The sequence below is a fragment of the Eptatretus burgeri genome, chromosome 12, assembly GCF_056783735.1.
Source record: "Eptatretus burgeri isolate ZD-2024b chromosome 12, Ebu_testis_v1, whole genome shotgun sequence".
Classification (NCBI taxonomy): domain Eukaryota; kingdom Metazoa; phylum Chordata; class Myxini; order Myxiniformes; family Myxinidae; genus Eptatretus; species Eptatretus burgeri.
This window is the reverse complement of record NC_140972.1, coordinates 2,762,476-2,782,894: the sequence shown is the minus strand read 5'-3', so window position 1 is coordinate 2,782,894 and position 20,419 is coordinate 2,762,476. Positions and strand designations below refer to the sequence as shown.

Sequence of the window (20,419 nt, the reverse complement as noted above, 5' to 3'; positions counted from 1 at the left end):
AGGCACAGGTACGACGTTCAGTGTGTGAAGAGGGACAGGTACGACGTTCAGTGTGTGAAGAGGGACAGGTACGACGTTCAGTGTGTGAAGAGGCACAGGTACGACGTTCAGTGTGTGAAGAGGCACAGGTACGACGTTCAGTGTGTGAAGAGGAACAGGGACGACGCTCAGTGTGTGAAGAGGCACAGGTACAGCGCTCAGTGTGTGAAGAGGGACAGGTACCGCGCTCAGTGTGTGAAGAGGGACAGGTACGACGCTCAATGTGTGAAGAGGCACAGGTACGACGTTCAATGTGTGAAGAGACACAGGTACGACGTTCAATGTGTGAAGAGGTACAGGTACGACGTTCAATGTGTGAAGAGGCACAGGTACGACGTTCAATGTGTGAAGAGGAACAGGTACGACGTTCAATGTGTGAAGAGGCACACGTACGACGTTCAATGTGTGAAGTGGAACAGGTACGACGTTCAATGTGTGAAGAGGCACAGGTACGACGTTCAATGTGTGAAGAGGCACAGGTACGACGTTCAATGTGTGAAGAGGGACAGGTACGACGTTCAATGTGGAAGGCAATCATTTGAGCGAGATGTTGCCCTTGCTCTCCCACCAGGATTTACTGTGATCGCATTATATATTTTAGAGTATCCTGACTTCCTGAAAAGTCCAAAACACTAAAAAATAATAATAAAAAAATAAAAACAGCAATTGTGTGTTTCCAGGTACTGTTAGCAAATGGTAAACTATTTCTTAGGTCAATATGAAACAGCTACGCAACATACTTTCCTGTGATCAGGTGGGTCGATGAGAGGGGGGTGGAAAACACTCAGCAGGGCAGGACAGGCAGAAGGAGGAACCTCCTGATTGACAGAATGGTCTAAAGAACCCCTTCCTCCAGAAACATCCTGTCCAAACACAAGGTATTCTTCAAATACCATTATTCTCAAGTACACCAACACAGGTATCTGGTGTTGTGATATCCCTCATAAGGTGATATGGTTGAGATCTGGACAAAAACAGAATGTTTGATCTTTGCTTTATAAACTTTCAACAATCACATTGCTTAGAAATAAAAAAAATAAAAAATGAAAAGAACAAACGTTGAGATGGAAGGCCATGTGGTTCATCATTGCACACGATGAGAATGATGAGAATATTTATTAGAAGATGCTCACCGAGGTGTGTGCATGCCGTGCAGACTGCAGAAAATCAGAGAGGCGGCGAACCAAGACATTGCGGTCATGAAGGTGTGCGAATAGAAAGGTGAGACGAGACCGTGTGCTAACAGACAATGGGCTGGGCAGCAGTCCACATCCCTCAGCTTTCTCTACCACAGTTACCTGTTAAGAGACAGAGTATTTATAGCAGAAAAAGTGCAATGATGGGGGTGGAGGGGTGTGGGGTGTTGGAGTGAGTACGTGTGAATGGACTGGAAAGGGGAGGGGGCAGGGCAGTGGCAGGTGAAACCAAGGTGGAAGGGTGTCCGTTCGTACAAACGAATTTATATATCTAAATAAGAAAATACACACCTCGCGAAGAGGAATAACGAGTCTGCAGACAGGCTCGAGCCGGCTGGCAAAGCACACATATGAGCCCGAAACATATAGAGTGCCTGGAGCGTGCTCCTTGCTGAAGGGCAACCAGAGGGTGCAACCTGTGTGCCCATCCAGACGTTCACCACGAGATAACCGAAAAGCCGCTTGGTACTGCTGACTTTTTCCTCTGGCCTCAAGCGCCCTGATGGGGATGACCCAAGAACTTGAATCACAGCAACATCCAAAATGCTCTTGAAAGTTATGTGCAAATGACTCAAATACAAATAAGAACAGGTAATTAAAAAAAAAAAATTATGTTTTTAAACACAACAATTTTACTGCAACCAATACGTACTCACACATTTCTCTGAAATCCAGTGTAAGGTTCAATAAAACTTCCATTTTGAGTAAATGTGGAAGAAATCAAATTATTATAATACTGTATTGGCAGATTATGGCATTGATAAAAACGGATACTTTTAGATCATGTTAGAAATTGTGCTTCCAAAAACAAGAGATGGTGGAGGCCAGGTAAAAATACATCTGTGTGCTGATTATTGCTTTTTTTGCCCTTCCTGTGTATCGATTAAATTCTGGACAGATATATAAATAGAAATACCAATAATACAAGCCCTCATCGAAGACACAGCCCACAACCACATCTTGAAAATGGGACGTGTTGATTACATATTGTTGCGGTTGAGGAAATTCGCAAACCACCATTCAGGTCCCGTCGGTGAGGTATCTCTGTAAGTACATGTGTAGTTTGCCCCAAACCCGTTGTTTCGAGGGAATAAATGGATTCATTCGGGCTGCGACCCTTTAAGATAGCCGTTTTTCTGTTCTATCTTTATTTTGAACCAACCACGTCTCAACCGCCATCACACAACAACCACCAACCGCAACGCCACTTCACAACAACAACAACGCCAACAGCCACGACCTTTACCTTCACAACTCGCTCCCGCAAACATCGCATCACGGCCATTCCAAACGTCGCCATGGCCATGGACCACCACTTTAATCCCTCCACCACCTTCGCCTCTCCTTCTGCGGCCATTCCCGCACCGCTTGTGGGCACCGAGCGTCAGGCTGTCCTGGCCTCGTGCGGGACGCGCGCCGAGCCGCGGGTGCAAATAGCGGCCTTTCCGAGGAGAAGTCGGATCAGGAATGATACACGCCCACTTCTGATCTGTCCAATCAGCAAGCGCGGGGCGGTTTGGCCCCGCCTCCAGGCACGTCGGAGTAGAATCGATATATGCAAATTTGAGGATCAGGGGAGACTCACGCCCCTTTTTCTCCGTCCAATGGGCGAGCGTGGCTCCACCTCCGAGCTCGTTCTGATCCAGAAATTTGCAAATGGGTTCTCCTGCCAGACTATAAAGCGCCGGGCGCGGGGCAAATTTCGTCAGTTTGGGTCGGAGGGAGTTGGAGGCAGTCGGAGTTGGAGAAAAGGTCGAGGCAGTCAAGTCGGGTCTGGAGAGTGGCAGTCTGTCGGGGTTCGGAGTCTGTCGGGGAGCTGCAGAGAGGGGAAGCCTGAAGCCTGGAGCGCGGTCAAGGTGGTTTGCTGCAGTCGGCTGAGGAGAATTGGGGAGGAGGTCGAATAGCTCGGGTCCAAGGCAAGGAAGACGGCGGTCGGCGACGAGGTCGCAGTGGAGTCGCTCGTTGGGGGACCCAAGCAAGCCAGCTATCCTCTTTCCCCAGAGCATCAACAATTCCCCCCTTTTTTCCCCCCGCGCTGAGATAGCGCGAAAAGGGGGCCCCGTTCCCACCCCACTCCAAGCAGTGCCAACGAAACCCGCGAAGGAGCGCGGAGTCGGGGCGCCGCGACATTTGAGGCTCATCACAAGACACGGGTAGGATCCACCCAGTCTCGCGGCCCACAGGCCCCGTCTGCCCCCTTGTCTTTGAGGGTGGCCCTTTTCTTTTGCTTTTGAGTAAATGTGTTGTCGGCGCCGTCTGTAAAGTAAAACTGTGTTAGTGTTGTCGTGTGCTCGCGTGGTCGGTAGTAGATCTGCATTGTTGTGTTTCTTTTGTAACATCTGCTTTTGGTGCATAATTGTTGTAATTGTATATGTGTGCTCTCCGTGTGCCGCAGAATAAATGTGCCTCATGTTGAACTGTTTTCCCGTTTCGCTTCGTCTTTTCTTTAATTGAATCTCCATCTTGCTTCACGTAAAGGGTTGGTAGTGGACTTAATACGCCCGATAATTAATTGGAACCGTCGAGGTCGACAATAACACCGCTCGGTTATCCCGATAGTACGGAACGGGTCGCTTAAGTGGCCCGTGTCCGGAGTCGACCTGCGGCGAGGTGCGATCGCCCGGTCTACCCTCCGTGTGGGTACTTAGGTAGGTCGAATTTGGCGAACAACCCTATCCCACGCGGGGGGCCGATTGGGACGATTGTGGTGAGGCCGAAAGGCCCACCCGTGACTAGTTCCCGGTGTTAGTCCGAGAGGGTCACGACAGAATTGTCCGTCCAGTGGGCGACGTGCCGCGATTCGAGTTACGTGGCCGCTCGCACGCCGGCAGGCGCGAATTCGCAACAATATTTACAGAAAAAAACAAACAAATAAATAAACCACACATGTCGGGAGTGGAGGTGGTAAAATGTAAATAAATAAATCATGGGATTATCACTTTACCATCTGCAAACCTTCTGCAAACCCTGGCCTCGGTGCGTGGCGGAACAACAATCAGACCCACCGGAGGGGTTCAGCCGGTCAAGCTTCCACACAATGGATAAAGATTTGCTCCTTGATAAAATTCTCGTTCGACAGTAATTGGAAATGCAAGCTTTATCATTCACGGCACAAAAGGAAAAACAAACAAGCAAACACACATCCGGTTGTTCACACAATTGAAATAATATTTCACAATCCGAAATGACTAGACTCAACAAGACAAGGTTACAAAACAACATGTCTTTAAACCAAAAAGCAGATGTCGGGAAAATAGGAATAATTAAACAAATAAGCAGTCATACACTGGTACTTACGAAATCGTCAACTTGACCTCTGACCTTGTCTAATAAAAGCAGTCTCTGGAGAAGGTCGCGACGCAAACGAGAAGTTTCTACGATGATTCTGGACCAAACCATCAAAAATTGAATATTTGACCTCACTGGGACCTTCACCTTTGACCGATTTTGACCAAAATCTAATCAGCGCGAGCCATCACCCTCCTGAATCACCTGGTGTAATTTGGCATTGGTAGCTTCTTCCGTTCTCGAGTTATCGTGCCTACAAACAAACAAACACAGACAAACACACACACACACACAAACAAACACACAAACACACAAACAGATGACGGAAGTAATCAATATACTTAGGAAATCTTTATATTTCGTAAGTAATAAATAAGATTGCTGCTTATTAAGATCTTATTAAGTAATAATAAGATTGCACTGCAAGAATAACCAGAGAGTTGGTGTCAAAGCCACCAAACGCTCGCCTGTTTTTCATTTATCGTTTTTAAAAGACTCGTCTAATAATATTTTTTATAAAGCATTGCAGTGAAGACTGATCCAAATAATTTTATAGCAATATATGTATTTGTATATTGTAATCAGTAAAAAATAGTGTGGGAGATAAAAACATTAGAAAGGAAATAAATTGCACCAAAAAACTTTAACATTTTCACGCTCACGCTGAGGCTGACGCTCACGCCGGGGGTATCGCTATAGCTCTCCGTTCTTCGAACAGGTGAGCTAAAAACTAGCAATTGATGTTGTCATGTCAAAAATTGGTAAAACTCCAACATCTGGGTTCAGAGAAGAGCAATCGACACCAACTCAACGTATCATCGAGCAGAAAGTGCACCGTTTTTGATGCCAACGCCGTACACATGAAGCACCAGTCGGGCGGTTTATGGTTGGGTCTCAAATGGAACCCAGACGCGACAGCTCCGAGTCCAGTGGCCTCACTGTGAGCCGTCCCGTTGGACGGAATGCTATATCGTGACGAGACAACACGCCGACACAGCTGTAAACTAAAAAAAAAATGAATAAACCAATGTCAACCGCAGGGTGACCCGTATCTTGCCAAAAGGTGACCACGTGTGACTTCTTTAAGGTCACGCTGAGGTGAACAGAGCTGCTATCTACCAGGAGCGACTCCTTGAGGAATATCTGCCGATGAGAGATTCCGATGAGAATCGTTCTACAGAGTAACCATGAAAAATATGTGTTTGCATCAAAACGTCACCAAATGACGTCATAATGTCTCAAGCTTGACATATCTAGAAAGCACTCATCGAGGTGTTCAATTTGAGGTATGACACGATATGATTCCTAAAACTTGAATATTTGACCTTGGGGTCAAATATGTTTGACCTCAGGTGCTAACCATGAAGGTCAAGGCCAATCCAATTGGCCTTGACCAATCAAGGCCAATTTTGGTTTCAGACCAGGTCACTCTACCCTGGATATGCTGCTACTGCTCTCCCATCAATGGATGGAGGTCCTCAATGCCAGACAGGAAATCCGAGCCGTATCCCTGGACATATCACGTGCTTTTGACACAGTCTGGCACCCTGCCCTACTCACCAAACTCTCTTCCCATGGTATTCAAGGCCATCTCCACTCATGGCTCGCAGACTTCCTCTCCTGTCGCAGTCAACGTGTGGCCCTAAATGGAGTTCTTTCATCCCCTCTTCCTGTGCAGGCTGGAGTTCCTCAAGGTAGCGTTCTGGGCCCTGTTCTTTTTCTGGTTTTCATCAATGATCTCTCGGACTCTCTGGAAAATCCTCTATTTCTCTTTGCCGACGACTCCACCCTCTGCCGTACCATCTGTCATCCCTCAGACCGGCAAGCAGCAGCTTCTTCGCTCACTGCAGATCTGGATAAAATCACAAACTGGTCCAACACGTGGAACATGTCTTTCAATCCACACAAATCTCACACTCTCACTATGTCTCTTCGAAAGGACCGTTTACAAAACCCCCCATCCACTTTCTCAACAATCCTCTGGAAGAAGTCTTTTCTTTCAAGCTTCTGGGTCTCACTATCTGCCATGACCTTTCCTGGGAAAGTCACATTTCCAACCTTGCCTCAAAAGCCAGTCGCCGACTGGGAATCCTCCGTCGTGCAAAGTCCTTCCTCGGCCCTCTTGAGCTCCTGACTACTTACAAAGCTTTTGTCCGTAGCCTGATGGAGTACTGCTCTCCCCTCTGGGCTGGTGCTCCTGCCTCCCACCTTTCTCGACTTCACGCTGTCGAAACCAGGGCTTTTAAGATCATTGGCATCTCCCGCAATGAAGCTGAGTCTTTGGGCCTCTCACTCAATCACCGCAGGTTGGTCGGTGGTCTTTCTGTCTTCTACCGACTCCTCTCCAGCCTTGCCCCCCTGCTCTCTCTGCGATTTGTCCCAACCACATTTCCACAGGGCGCTCAAGGTCCGCCAACAACCCCCTTCTGGTAAAACTACCAAAATCACGAATCACTGCTCATCTTCACTCTTTCATTCCTCTTTTTCCCGCCTTTGGAATAAACTTCCTCACTCTATTCTTTCCCATTCTTCCCTCCAGGCTTTCAAAACAGCTGTTCACCACCACCTCTTATCTTCCCCCATCCAAATCCTCGATCTTTTCTACCCCCGATAATCCACCCATGCCCACTTCCTTCAATTCTCCTGCTTTCCTTCCTGAAAGTCCCTGTAATGTCCATCTTCTCCTCGCCATGTTCCCCGTCCCATCCCCATCCCTCTCCCTTCCACAGTTCACCTGTGTCTGTTCCCCAATGTTTTGTCCCTTCCACTCCCACCCCTCTTGTCTCATGCCTCCTTGCTGTGAGTTGTGTGTTAGCTCTCATACGAGCCTCGACCAAGGTATACAAAAAAAAAAAAAAAAAAAAAAAAAAAAAATCGCCACCAAAAACTAATCAGCTGAGCGCCAGACCATATACGACATTCCCATAAAGTTTGGAGACGATTCGATTAAAATTACGCAAAAAATAAGGGTTTCGTTGACTCCCCTGATTTGCGACAAAGTGACCTGACCTTTGACCTTGACCTTCAAAATTTTATGCGCTGAAAGGGACCTCTATAGGCCTCTGATATGCGAAGTTACAAAAATTTCCAATGATAACTGTGCTCTGCAGAGTGATTTATACGAGATTACAGACAAAAAAAAAACATATGAAAGTCAAGGCCAATCGCCACCAAAAATTAATCAGCTGAGCGCCAGACCATGAACTATATCCCCATGAAGTTTGAAGACGATCCGATCAAAATTACTCAAAACATAAGGGTTTCGTCGACTCCCCTGATTTGCGACAAAGTGACCTTGACTTTTGACCTTGACCTTCAAAATTTTATGCGCTGAAAGGGACCTCTATAGGCCTCTGACATGCGAAGTTTCCAAAAATTTCCAATGATAACTGTGCTCTGCAGAATTTTTTATACGTGATTATAGTCAAACAAACAAACAAACAAAAAAACAAGCAGTCATAGACTGGTACTTAAGAAATCGTCAACTTGACCTCTGACCTTCTCTAATAAAAGCTGTCTCTGGAGAAGGTAGCGACGCAAACCAGAAGTTTCTACAATGATTCTGTACCAAACCATCAAAAATCGAATGTTTGACCTCACTGTGACCTTGACCTTTGACCGATTTTGACCAAATTCTAATCAGCACTAGCCATCACGCTCCTGAATCACATGGTGTAATTTGACATTGGTAGCTTCCTCCGTTCTCGAGTTATCATTTTTTGTATGTTTGACCTCACTGTGACCTTGACCTTTGACCGATTTTGACCAAAATCTAATCAGCACTAGCCATCACCCTCCTGAATCATGTGGTGTAATTTGACATTGGTAGCTTCTTCCGTTCTCGAGTTATCTGTACCAAACCATCAAAAATCGAATATTTGACCTCACTGTGACCTTGACCTTTGACCGATTTTGACCAAAATCTTATCAGCACTAGCCATCACCCTCCTGAATCACGTGGTGTAATTTGACATTGGTAGCTTCTTCCGTTCTTGAGTTATCGTGCCTACAAACAAACAAACAAACAAAATAAACCAATGTCACCCGCATGGTGACCCGTATCTTGCCAAAAGGTGACCACGTGTGACTTCTTTAAGGTCACACTGAGGTGAACAGAGCTGCTATCCACCAGGAGCGACTCCTTGAGGAATATCTGCCTACGAGAGATTCCGATGAGAATCGTTCCACACAGTAACCATGAAAAATATGCTTTTGCCTCATAACGTCACCAAATGACGTCATAATGTCTCAAGCTTGACATATCTAGAAAGCACTCATCGAGGTGTTCAATTTGAGGTACTACACGATATGGTTCCTAAAACTTGAAAATTTGACCTTGGGGTCAAATATGTTTGACCTGAGGCGCAAACCATGAAGGTCAAGGCCAATCGCCACCAAAAATTAATCAGCTGAGGGCCAGACCATGAACTATATTCCCATGAAGTTTGAAGACGATCCGATCAAAATTACTCAAAAAATAAGGGTTTCGTCGACTCCCCTGATTTGCGACAAAGTGAGCTTGACCTTTGACCTTGACCTTCAAAATTTTATGCGCTGAAAGGGACCTCCTATAAGCCTCTGATATGCAAAGTTACAAAAATTTCCAATGACAACTGTGCTCTGCAGAGTGATTTATACGTGATTACAGACCCCCAAAAAAACAAAAAAACAAAAAAAAAAAAAAAAAAAAAAAAAAAACATATGAAGGTCAAGGCCAATCGCCACCAAAAATTAATCAGCTGAGCGCCAGACCATGAACTATATTCCCATGAAGTTTGAAGACGATCCGATCAAAATTACTCAAAAAATAAGGGTTTCGTCGACTCCCCTGATTTGCGCCAAAGTGACCTTGACCTTTGACCTTGACCTTCAAAATTTTGTGCACTGAAAGGGACCTCTATAAGCCTCTGATATGCGAAGTTACAAAAATTTCCGATGATAACTGTGCTCTGCAGAATTTTTTATACGTGATTACAGACAAAAAAAAAAACATACAAGCTGACTAACATATCTTGCAAAACTTCGTTTTGGCAAGATAACAAACGAAAAAAAAACAAAAAAAACATACAAGCTGACTAACATATCTTGCAAAAACTTCGTTTTGGCAAGATAATAAAAGAGATAAAGCCGAACCGAACATCTCCGATGCTGAGGTACGAACAAGCAGCGTGCGGTGTGATTAGCATCGCAGAGAAGGTTGGAAAAGTCTGTTTCTTGTTTTCTTTTTGTTGACGATAAAGCGTGCAAATTCACAAGATGCATCCCACTGTGTTCAATCCACAAACTATTTTATCCTTCTCCCACAGCTTCACTTGCCTCAAATCAAAGATATTATAAACCCACGGGGCTGTAAAGCTATCCACACAAACCGATTATAAAAAGGTTTTTTACGGGTTGGACGAGAGGCTACCTTCACCGATGCAAAACATTCAACAAATATGAAAACAATGGGGTCAACGCACACCTCCCGACACGGTGAATGTATTGTTGCGGATTCGCGCCCGCCGGCGTGCGAGCGGCCACGTAACTCGAATCGCGGCACGTCGCCCACCGGACGGACAATCCCGTCGTGACCCTCTCGGACTAACGCTTTCATTTGCTTGTTCCTGCTTTTTATTTCGTTTTTCATTTCATGCTCATTCGTTTCCATTTGCTTGTTCATTGCCGCCAGCATGGCGTATAGCTGGGCCATGTCGGGTGCACTCAGCTGAGCCGATTCGACAAGGATCAGGGGGGTTTGAAAAAGAGGGGGAGGGGAGGTGTCATACACCGCGGCCGCCGCCGCCGCACCTATTCGGGCTCTGGGTTCAGTTGGGCGAGTTCGTGTTCCTGCACAACCAACATTTCCTGCACGGGGTTTTCATCCTGGACCATGGATCCTACATTACTACACATATACATTTCTAATACCCCCGGCTCCCGCTCGCCTTGAGACGCCATCTTATTTCTCGTAAAGGGTTAATTTGAATCGCTCGTAATTTGGAGGGAATCGGGGGTCGCTCCTCTCACCCCTGGACCGATTCCCGTGAATTTAGCTGGAGACAGGAGAGCCCGTTTTCCCGCTCTCCGACACCAGTGCCGCGAGGAGGGGGATGGGTTTGTGTCCCACTCCTGACAACAGTGTTGCGGATTCGCGCCCGCCGGCGTGCGAGCGGCCACGTAACTCGAATCGCGGCACGTCGCCCACCGGACGGACAATCCCGTCGTGACCCTCTCGGACTAACGCCGGGAACTAGTCACGGGTGCGCCTTTCGGCCTCACCACGATCGTGCCAATCGGCCCCCCGCGTGGGATAGGGTTGCTCGCCAAATTCGACCTACCTAAGTACCCACACGGAGGGTAGACCGGGCGATCGCACCTCGCCGCAGGTCGACTTCGGACACGGGCCACTTTAAGCGACCCGTTCCGTACTATCGGGATAACCGAGCGGTGTTATCGTCAACCTCGACGGTTCGATTAATTATCGGGCGTATTTAGCCCACGACCAACCCTTTACGTGAAGTAAGATGGAGATTCAATAAAAGAAAAGACGAAGCGAAACGGGAAAAACAGTTCAACATAAAGCACATTTATTCCGCGGCAAACGGAAAGCACACATATACAATTTCAACAATTATGCACCAAAAGCAAATGTAAAAGTAACTAAAGAAACACAACAATTCTGCACAAAAAGCAAATGCAACAAAAGAAAAACACACTGCAGATCCACTACCGACTACCGAGCACACGGCAACACTTATACAGTTTTACTTCACAGACGGCGCCAACAACACATATACTCAAAGCAAAAGAAAAAGGAAGGGGCCACCCTCAACGATGAGGGGGGCAGACGGGCCTGGGGTCGAGACCGCGTCGAGCCTACCCGTCTGGTGATGAGCCGCAAGATGGCGGCGGCGCCCCGACTCCGCGGGCCTCGCTGGCACTGCCTGGAATGGGGTGGGAATGGGGCCCCCTTCTCACACTATCTCAGCGCGGGGGGAAACAGGAGGGGGTTGTTGATGCTCGGGGGAATGAGGATATCTCGCTGGCTTGGGTCCCGCGACGAGCGACTCCACCGCGACCTCGGTCGCGTTACCGGCCTCCCCTCTCCGCAGCTCCCCGACTCTGACACGAGCGCCGACCTCCACAAAGATTCTTGGCTTTTCCAGCCTCTCCGGACCCCGACAGACACTCTCTCGACTGCCTTCGCCGCCGCCACAACTCTCCAACTCTCCCACTCTCCACTCTTCTCAACTCCGTCCAACTGCCTCGATTTGCTCCGTGCTCGGCGCTTTATAGTGCGACAGGAGAAATCATATGCAGATTTTTGGATCAGGAATCGCTCGGGGGCGGAGCCACGCTCCCCATTGGGCAGAGGAAAAGTGGGCGTGAATGATTCTTGATCCGCGAATCTGCATATAGCGATTATACTCCGACGCACCTGGAGGCGGGGCCAAATCGCCCCACGCTCGCTGATAGGACGGAACAGAAGTGGGCGTGAATCGTTCTTGATCCGATTTCTCGGAAAGGCTGGTGTTTTTGCACCCGCTGCTCGGTGTGCGCCCTGTACGAGTCCAGGATCGGTGCCCACAAGCGGCGCGGGAATGGCGGTGATGCGATGGTTGCGAGAGCGAGATGTGACGGCAAGGGTCGTGGCTGTTGGCGTTGTTGTTGTTGTGAAGCGGCGTTGCGGTTGGTGGTTGTTGTGTGATGGCTGTTGAGACGTGGTTGGTGGTGGTTGTGGTGGTTGTAATGGCGGCTGGTCCAAAATAAATATAGTAAAAGAAAAAACGGCTATCTAAAAGGGTCGCAGCCCGAATGAATAACATTTATTCCCTCTAAACAACGGGTTTGGCCCAAACTACACATATACTTACAGAGATATCTCACCTACGGGACCTGAATGGTGGTTTGCGAATTTCGTCAACCACAACAGTATTCATGGCAGGATAGATCGGAACAGGGAACTTAAAACAAGGAAACAAGTTGTGCTTTCTTTGTACATGAAACCTCGGTTGAGGCAAGAGCAATGAGATGGAAGGTAAAAGGGCTGACAATGGGATAACCGAAGGATATAACAGGCAAAGGGAATGAACAAACATAAATAAGAGAAAACAAGGCGAATACCATGAATGACCCCCGACATTGAATGAAAGCCGATTACCAAATGATGTTGATACTTGGGCAGCCGATTCCCGGAGAATCAATCAATTTGACTTTAACACTGCAACAACACAGGCGTATTGTTGAATCGAATGAAATGCTCAAAATAGAGGTTAACTGGAACCGAGTAGTTTTTCAATCTTCACAGTGGAACTAAAGTCTCCCGAAATCGACAAAGTCAGACTTTCCTTATGCGTCTCTCATCATAAAAATCATGGCTTTCTCCACAAGGTGTTGGTATTCAACAGAAAGGACCCTTGGACCACCGGAAAGTTCAATCTCTCACGAGATAAGGCTAACATAAGGTGCCATGTTGCCTGCACGGCGTCACGTGACCCGCCAGCTCATGGTCCGATGAAATGTTTTAACGACGTTTTAAAACGCCCGTTTTTCGCCGGAATTATTTTTGGATACTTGTAGAGCATGTCACCAAACCTTTGAAAATATAAGCCAAGATCAGATATACGCTGCCGATAAGCAGTCCCCCAGGGGGACACGGTACGAAGTCAGGCCGTGAACGGAAAGCACGTTTCCTATTGACAAACGTCGGGGTCACATGGGCTGAGCAGACCAATCACAGCAATGACGTAAATGCGAGGAGAATGAGGATGAGGAGGTAGAGGAGGAGAAAATTTGAAAACCCCTCCTATTGACAGAGTCAAACGTCGGGGTAATAAAGTTATTAAAGGTCGTAGAAAAGAAAATTTAAAAAAATCCAGACGTTTACCACCGTTGATCCCACGTCTTTTACACCACCATATTTAACACGTTAGTTCTTTGTGCCTGTTGCTTGTGTCCATTATGACGTCCTTAAAAGACAGTCCAGTTTCCTGTTAGAAATGATGTTAAATTTTGTTTGACTGCCAGACAGGCAGACAGAGTTAAAAATAATTATTTCACTCCTCTCTGCGCATGCACGATCGGGATGAATTCAGAGCCAAAGTACAGTAAAACTACAGGTTTATTTTCCGATTCAGGTTCCGATCAATGTTCACGATCGACCATTCAATTGAAATGAAGTAGTTCCTCGATCATAAACTGACATTTGTGGACACACGGACGGACGGACAGAAGTGAAACCAATTGCTTAACCCCACTTTTCCCTTCTTGTGCACGGGGTAATAAACCTCTTTTCCCATTTATTTTTCACAAAGCCCATGTGAGATACGATAAACCTTCAAGCCTGTCGTTCTACACGACGCTTTTGTTTTTAGATCACGAGATGCTTTATACAAAAATTCTACAATTGTTTCCCTTTTCGAAAGGCTGACGGAACAAACATGAAAACCTTTCTTTGTGATCTAAGGCTCATATGCAGAGGCAGAATGTTGTTTTTGGTGTATTCTCATGTCAATTACCAGAACATAAGCAGATCACAGCACATCGGACTTGAACCTGGGCCCCTAGCATCATAACCTTGGTGCTTTAGATGAGCAAGTAAAGCATGCCAACTTTCACAAAGGAAATACATGTTATAAATAGTGGCAGCACCTGGACTGGATCGCCTCATAAAGGGTAAAAAAAAATCTTCTCGATATTAAATGAAAATAATAATAACTTTATCCCTTTGTATGAAGCAATACCAGCACAAGTGGAATATTTTAGTACCGAGACGAGTCTGATACCTCTTGAGACCGTAGCATTTCCAGAGGGGTTCAGTCGCAGCCGTACCCCACTCTGGTACATTATTAGCTGATGAGCAGAATGCAGCAGCTTCCAGGCCTTCATTATCATCATCATCATCATCCACAGGGCAGCCCTTCCCGCCGGCATCCATAAGGCATCGCACGGCAAGATCAACGAGCTGCTCCATTAGATTCAGCGTCTCATTGAGGTTCAGAAACATGGAGAACGAGTGAGTACCATCACGCGTTGTCAAGTTGATGCTTTCGGGAAGAACGACGCCAGGTGCCCGCTCCAAGCATCTTATGTCGGCCCAACGCAGCACCAGCTTAGCTAAAAGGTGATAGGCGACATGAACATCGTGGTGAGAGAGGGGGAGGAGTGGGAGAGAGGGGGAGACGGGTGTGAGAGAGGGGGAGACGGGTGTGAGAGAGGGGGAGACGGGTGTGAGAGGGGGAGACGGGTGTGAGAGAGGGGGAGACGGGTGTGAGAGAGGGGAGACGGGTGTGAGAGAGGGGGAGACGGGTGTGAGAGAGGGGGAGACGGGTGTGAGAGAGGGGAGACGGGTGTGAGAGAGGGGGAGACGGGTGTGAGAGAGGGGGAGACGGGTGTGAGAGAGGGGGAGACGGGTGTGAGAGAGGGGAGACGGGTGTGAGAGAGGGGGAGACGGGTGTGAGAGAGGGGGAGACGGGTGTGAGAGAGGGGGAGACGGGTGTGAGAGAGGGGGAGACGGGTGTGAGAGAGGGGAGACGGGTGTGAGAGAGGGGGAGACGGGTGTGAGAGAGGGGGAGACGGGTGTGAGAGAGGGGGAGACGGGTGTGAGAGAGGGGGAGACGGGTGTGAGAGAGGGAGACGGGTGTGAGAGAGGGGGAGACGGGTGTGAGAGAGGGGGAGACGGGTGTGAGAGAGGGGAGACGGGTGTGAGAGAGGGAGACGGGTGTGAGAGAGGGGGAGACGGGTGTGAGAGAGGGGAGACGGGTGTGAGAGAGGGGGAGACGGGTGTGAGAGAGGGGGAGACGGGTGTGAGAGAGGGGAGACGGGTGTGAGAGAGGGGAGACGGGTGTGAGAGAGGGGAGACGGGTGTGAGAGAGGGGAGACCGGTGTGAGAGAGGGGAGACGGGTGTGAGAGAGGGGGAGACGGGTGTGAGAGAGGGGGAGACGGGTGTGAGAGAGGGGAGACGGGTGTGAGAGAGGGGGAGTCGGGGGTGAGAGAGGGGGAGACGGGCGTGAGAGAGGGGGAGCCGGGTGTGAGAGAGGGGAGACGGGTGTGAGAGAGGGGGAGACGGGTGTGAGAGAGGGGAGACGGGTGTGAGAGAGGGGAGACGGGTGTGAGAGAGGGGGAGACGGGTGTGAGAGAGGGGGAGACGGGTGTGAGAGAGGGGGAGACGGGTGTGAGAGAGGGGGAGACGGGTGTGAGAGAGGGGGAGACGGGTGTGAGAGAGGGGGAGACGGGTGTGAGAGAGGGGAGACGGGTGTGAGAGAGGGGGAGACGGGTGTGAGAGAGGGGAGACGGGTGTGAGAGAGGGGGAGACGGGTGTGAGAGAGGGGGAGACGGGTGTGAGAGAGGGGGAGACGGGTGTGAGAGAGGGGAGACGGGTGTGAGAGAGGGGGAGACGGGTGTGAGAGAGGGGAGACGGGTGTGAGAGAGGGGGAGACGGGTGTGAGAGAGGGGAGACGGGTGTGAGAGAGGGAGACGGGTGTGAGAGAGGGGAGACGGGTGTGAGAGAGGGAGACGGGTGTGAGAGAGGGGAGACGGGTGTGAGAGAGGGAGACGGGTGTGAGAGAGGGGAGACGGGTGTGAGAGGGGAGACCGGTGTGAGAGGGGAGACCGGTGTGAGAGGGGAGACCGGTGTGAGAGGGGAGACGGGTGTGAGAGGGGAGAGCGGTGTGAGAGGGGAGACCGGTGTGAGAGGGGAGACCGGTGTGAGAGGGGAGACCGGTGTGAGAGGGGAGACGGGTGTGAGAGGGGAGACGGGTGTGAGAGGGAGACGGGTGTGAGAGGGAGACGGGTGTGAGAGGGAGACGGGTGTGAGAGTGAGACGGGTGTGAGAGGGAGACGGGTGTGAGAGGGAGACGGGTGAGAGAGGGAGACGGGTGAGAGAGGGAGACGGGTGAGAGAGGGAGACGGGTGAGAGAGGGAGACGGGTGAGAGAGGGAGACGGGTGAGAGAGGGAGACGGGTGAGAGAGGGAGACGGGTGAGAGAGGGAGACGGGTGAGAGAGGGAGACGGGTGAGAGAGGGAGACGGGTGAGAGATGGAGACGGGTGAGAGAGGGAGACAGGGACAAGGGTGAGAGAATGGAGGAGGAGGGATTCTGGCAGATGTGATGTCCAGTTTAACGTCCATCCGGGAGACGGCACACACATTGATGAATCACCCTGCTGTGAAACACCGGGATGAAAGTTTATCAATCACTATCAACGTTTTTTAAATTTCTCCTTGCTTTCAAACACATTTCTCAAAATCTGCTTCAATTCCACCACTCTCTCCATCTATGCATGGCTCGTAACCCTGTTACTCATCAACCATCATGTTCAGATTGCGCAGTCTTTATCCGTGCTTTTAATCATTGTTGCCATCACACTCCTGATGTCCATCTTCATCTCTCCACTCTTGGAATCCTTAAACCCAACTCTTTCTTTACTGTGTGTCGGACTATGATGACAAACACCATCACATCAAGACCTCCCCAACCTGTTCTTCACACCCAAATTATCCTCCCCCAGCTCCAGACTCCCCCATCCAACCCCTACTTGGCGTTCCCTGGTTATCACGATCAACAATGACAAAACAAACAAAATTAAAAGCACACACATCGCACACACACACACACACACACACACACACACACACACACACACACACACACACACACACACACCTTTACAACCCAAACAAGAAAATGAGCAATCAGAGATTGCAAACCCTCACCAGGACTTCTTTTTGAGTGGTGTATTTTTATAAGTTTTCAGGTAAATTCAATATGGCTGCCAAACCATGTGACCTATGACGTCATATGTGTGACTTTTGTTCCTCATGGAGAGGTGGTCATATGTGTAAAGTTTTGCCTCGATCTGTTCAGCCATTTCATCGAAGAAGATTTTTTTTCACGTTTAAAAAAAATAATAATAATATGGCTGCCAAATCAAGTGACCGATAACATCATGATTTTTTTTTTCTATGGATCATTTTATCCCCGAGACCCTCAAAAAATTTTGTACTCAACGGATGTGGTGTTCTAATATGCAATTATGACGTCATAATGAGGGCACCTATGACGTCATTAAAAAAAACAAAATCACTCATTCCCCACGAGGAGTGCTTGCTATGTGCTAAATATCAATTTTTTGCCCTTGGTGCAGTTTCAGAGATACAGAGGTCCAAAGTTTTTCTGTTTTTACAACATGGCTGCCCACAGCACATGACCTATGACGTCATACCCATCATAACATTCTGCATGAGTACTTGCATCAATGGTGAAAATAGTCTCAATCTGACAAGAGGTTGTGGAGAAAAACACGAAAGTTCTGTGCGGACAAATAAACAAACAAACAAACAGACACAGACAGACAGACAGACAAATGAAAAATCGTGCTTTGCACGACACTTGGCGAATTAGTTGACCTTTCCGTGTGGTGGTCCAAGCTGTAATGTCATGGAATGTGTGGTGTTTATTTGTTCGTACATTAATAAAATGACGCGACGTCACAAATAACAATTATCAGGTGCGCGTTGTCATGGTAACGGCAGCAGATTGAAAATTTTCACAACTCATTTAAAGTCACCATGTGACATTCAACAACTTATCATCGGTGCTTGTTGCCTTCATTCTGATCGTAGAAAATATTTGAAAATACCCAAGAACATTGCTTTTCAACCAGCTTTACGATCCCGTTATCAGGTTTGAAATATGTTGTAAAACAAAAATATGTATTTTATATGTGTGTTTTTCATGTTTTGGGTGACCCTGGCCTTGACCTTGGGTCAATTTCGATCAAACTTTGTACACATGTTAATATTACATGCATAAATAGACAGTATAAGTTTCAATATAATAAGTGCAAAACTGTTTGAGAAATAGCCATGTGTAATTCACAAAATTACCCATTGATTTATAATGGGCGATAATATAAAGTGATGCAGAATCCAGATCCTCATCTTGAACATCACCAAAAGTCACATATCTTTTTGCACTCTGGATTTCTATCAGCTGTTAATTAATATCATTTTTTTTTAAATCACGCCAATAGCTAAAAACTTTGACGTCATACGCTTGCGAAAACTGTGCATAATTTGTACGAACATGCATTTTAAGACATTCAGATATTCCATTGAAGTTTGTTTTGGCGTCAACAGGAAGTCGCTAACGACTTCTGGTCACCGAGTTATGTTCAAAAGCTTGTTTTCACCTTTTTTGACGTAACTTCGTGACGTTAAGTGCGATTATGACGTGATTTTATCCCAGACTATTTCAGCAAGATTGGCTATCACGTGTTAAAATTTGAGAAGGATTGCTTCAGTAGTTTCGGTTGCACACGAGCGTAAATATTTTTTTAAAATGACGTCAATAGGCAAAACTTTGACGTCATACGCTTGCGAAAACTATGCGTAATTTGTAATAAGATGCATTTAGTAATCATTTAGGTATTTGAATGAAGTTTAATTTGGCGTCAACCAGAAGTCGCTACGACTTCCGGTCACTGAGTTATGTCCAAAAATGTGTTTTCACGTTGTGTGACGTCACGTCGCGACGTTTAGTCCGATTAAGACGGGGTTTGGACGTGGACCAGCTCAGGTGGATTGCCTATCAGGTGTAAAAATTTAAGAACGACTGTTCCAGCCGTTTGGGATGTAGACAACCGGACAAACAAACAAACCAACAAACTGAACAGACCAACATACTTGACAAAAATCGAGGATTTCGCCAAGTAACAAATGGACCCAAATTCAATGCGCTCTCTGAATCCTTCGTGGAGGGTAATTAGACCCGAACCGTGATTTTTTTTTTCCTCCCCTCAAACTCCATCGTGCTGTTATCGCAAAACAAATTGAAAAACAAAGATCCAAATACCTTCCTTTCCGATGAGCAGGGAATAGAAGCATGCATGATTGAGGCTCAGGTAGAGCCAACCCTGACGAGGAACACGACCCTTCCAGTAACTGCACGAGTAGTAGGTGACAAGCTGCTCAGCTGCTGGCATGCCAAACAGTCGACGGAATTTCAAGCCAGCCTCCCAGAACTTTTCCCCAACTTCTCCTCCACCCACACTGTCTGGCTTGCGCATCCGAGCTTCTTCTGCGAGAATTCCCTGGGAAGGACAGGTATGAACGAAGCCGGCTCATGTTTTGTTGTCGTTTGTCATATTTCTCACAGTTTTAGTCAGCCAACTACATAGAACAGGTAGAGACTGTTACATACGTGGATGTAAGCAAGCTTTATATCTGATCTCGAAGTGTGTTGCTGTGTCAAACAAGGTAGTTGGGAAGGAAGGAGGCTGATTAGCCAGGCAACACAGAAATGCATTTGTGGGCTGGGGGGGGGGCGAATTCTGGGGAGGGTGATGTGGTGGTTATATGAGTGCAATGGCATTGTAAAATACGTCTTCAGCTGGATATGGACCCACAACAGCATAAAAGAGAAACTGAAGGATAAATTGATTTCAACCTTCCCGATAATGTGGAAGCAGCCATTTCTTCCTTGCACCTACAAATTCTACAATTTCCTTAAAAATAAATCATCACATTGAAAAGCCAATCATGGATGCACAAAGACAAGACCTGGGTATTGCTTCAGAAATTAATTGCAGGTTCACCAAATTTCCTTCACCAACTGCTTGTTGGTGCAGTTTTTCATACAAGGATGCAACGAGGAAATCATATGATCACAACTTTGCTTTCCCTTCCAGTTAATGAATCCTAAGCTCTTGGAAACGAGCGATGAAATTGTCTCAGGAATATGACCATGTCATTTGAATAACCCCCCGGATCAAGAATGGCCTTCACAGAGGAAAATATCTGCTGACCCCCCATGGTACGGCCAACATGCGTCCACACGTTATAATTGTAGGTGATTATTAAATAGCACCGAGAAAATTATGTTGAATGACTAGACGAACCCTGTGACCTTGAAG

General features: G+C 47.5%; 1 protein-coding gene across 6 annotated transcripts in view; it reads right to left on the bottom strand.

Annotated features, from left to right (window-relative positions):
• Positions 1–20,419, bottom strand: part of LOC147014994 (TBC1 domain family member 9-like) — a 226,819-nt gene that overhangs the window by 187,916 nt on the left and 18,484 nt on the right. For 5 of the 6 annotated variants that reach the window (XR_015050185.1, XM_085849266.1, XM_085849267.1 and 2 more), the window contains exons 4-8: positions 19,360–19,597; positions 14,291–14,621; positions 1,527–1,734; positions 1,173–1,337; positions 780–902 (exon numbers count right to left, since the gene is read on the bottom strand). Coding sequence is in view for 5 of the 6 variants with exons in the window: in XM_085849266.1 (XP_085705392.1) it covers positions 780–902; positions 1,173–1,337; positions 1,527–1,734; positions 14,291–14,621; positions 19,360–19,597 (1,065 nt within the window). In the remaining variant the exon portion in view is untranslated. The remainder of the gene's footprint in view (positions 1–779; positions 903–1,172; positions 1,338–1,526; positions 1,735–14,290; positions 14,622–19,359; positions 19,598–20,419) is intronic. The other variant, XM_085849268.1, reaches the window with a different exon arrangement.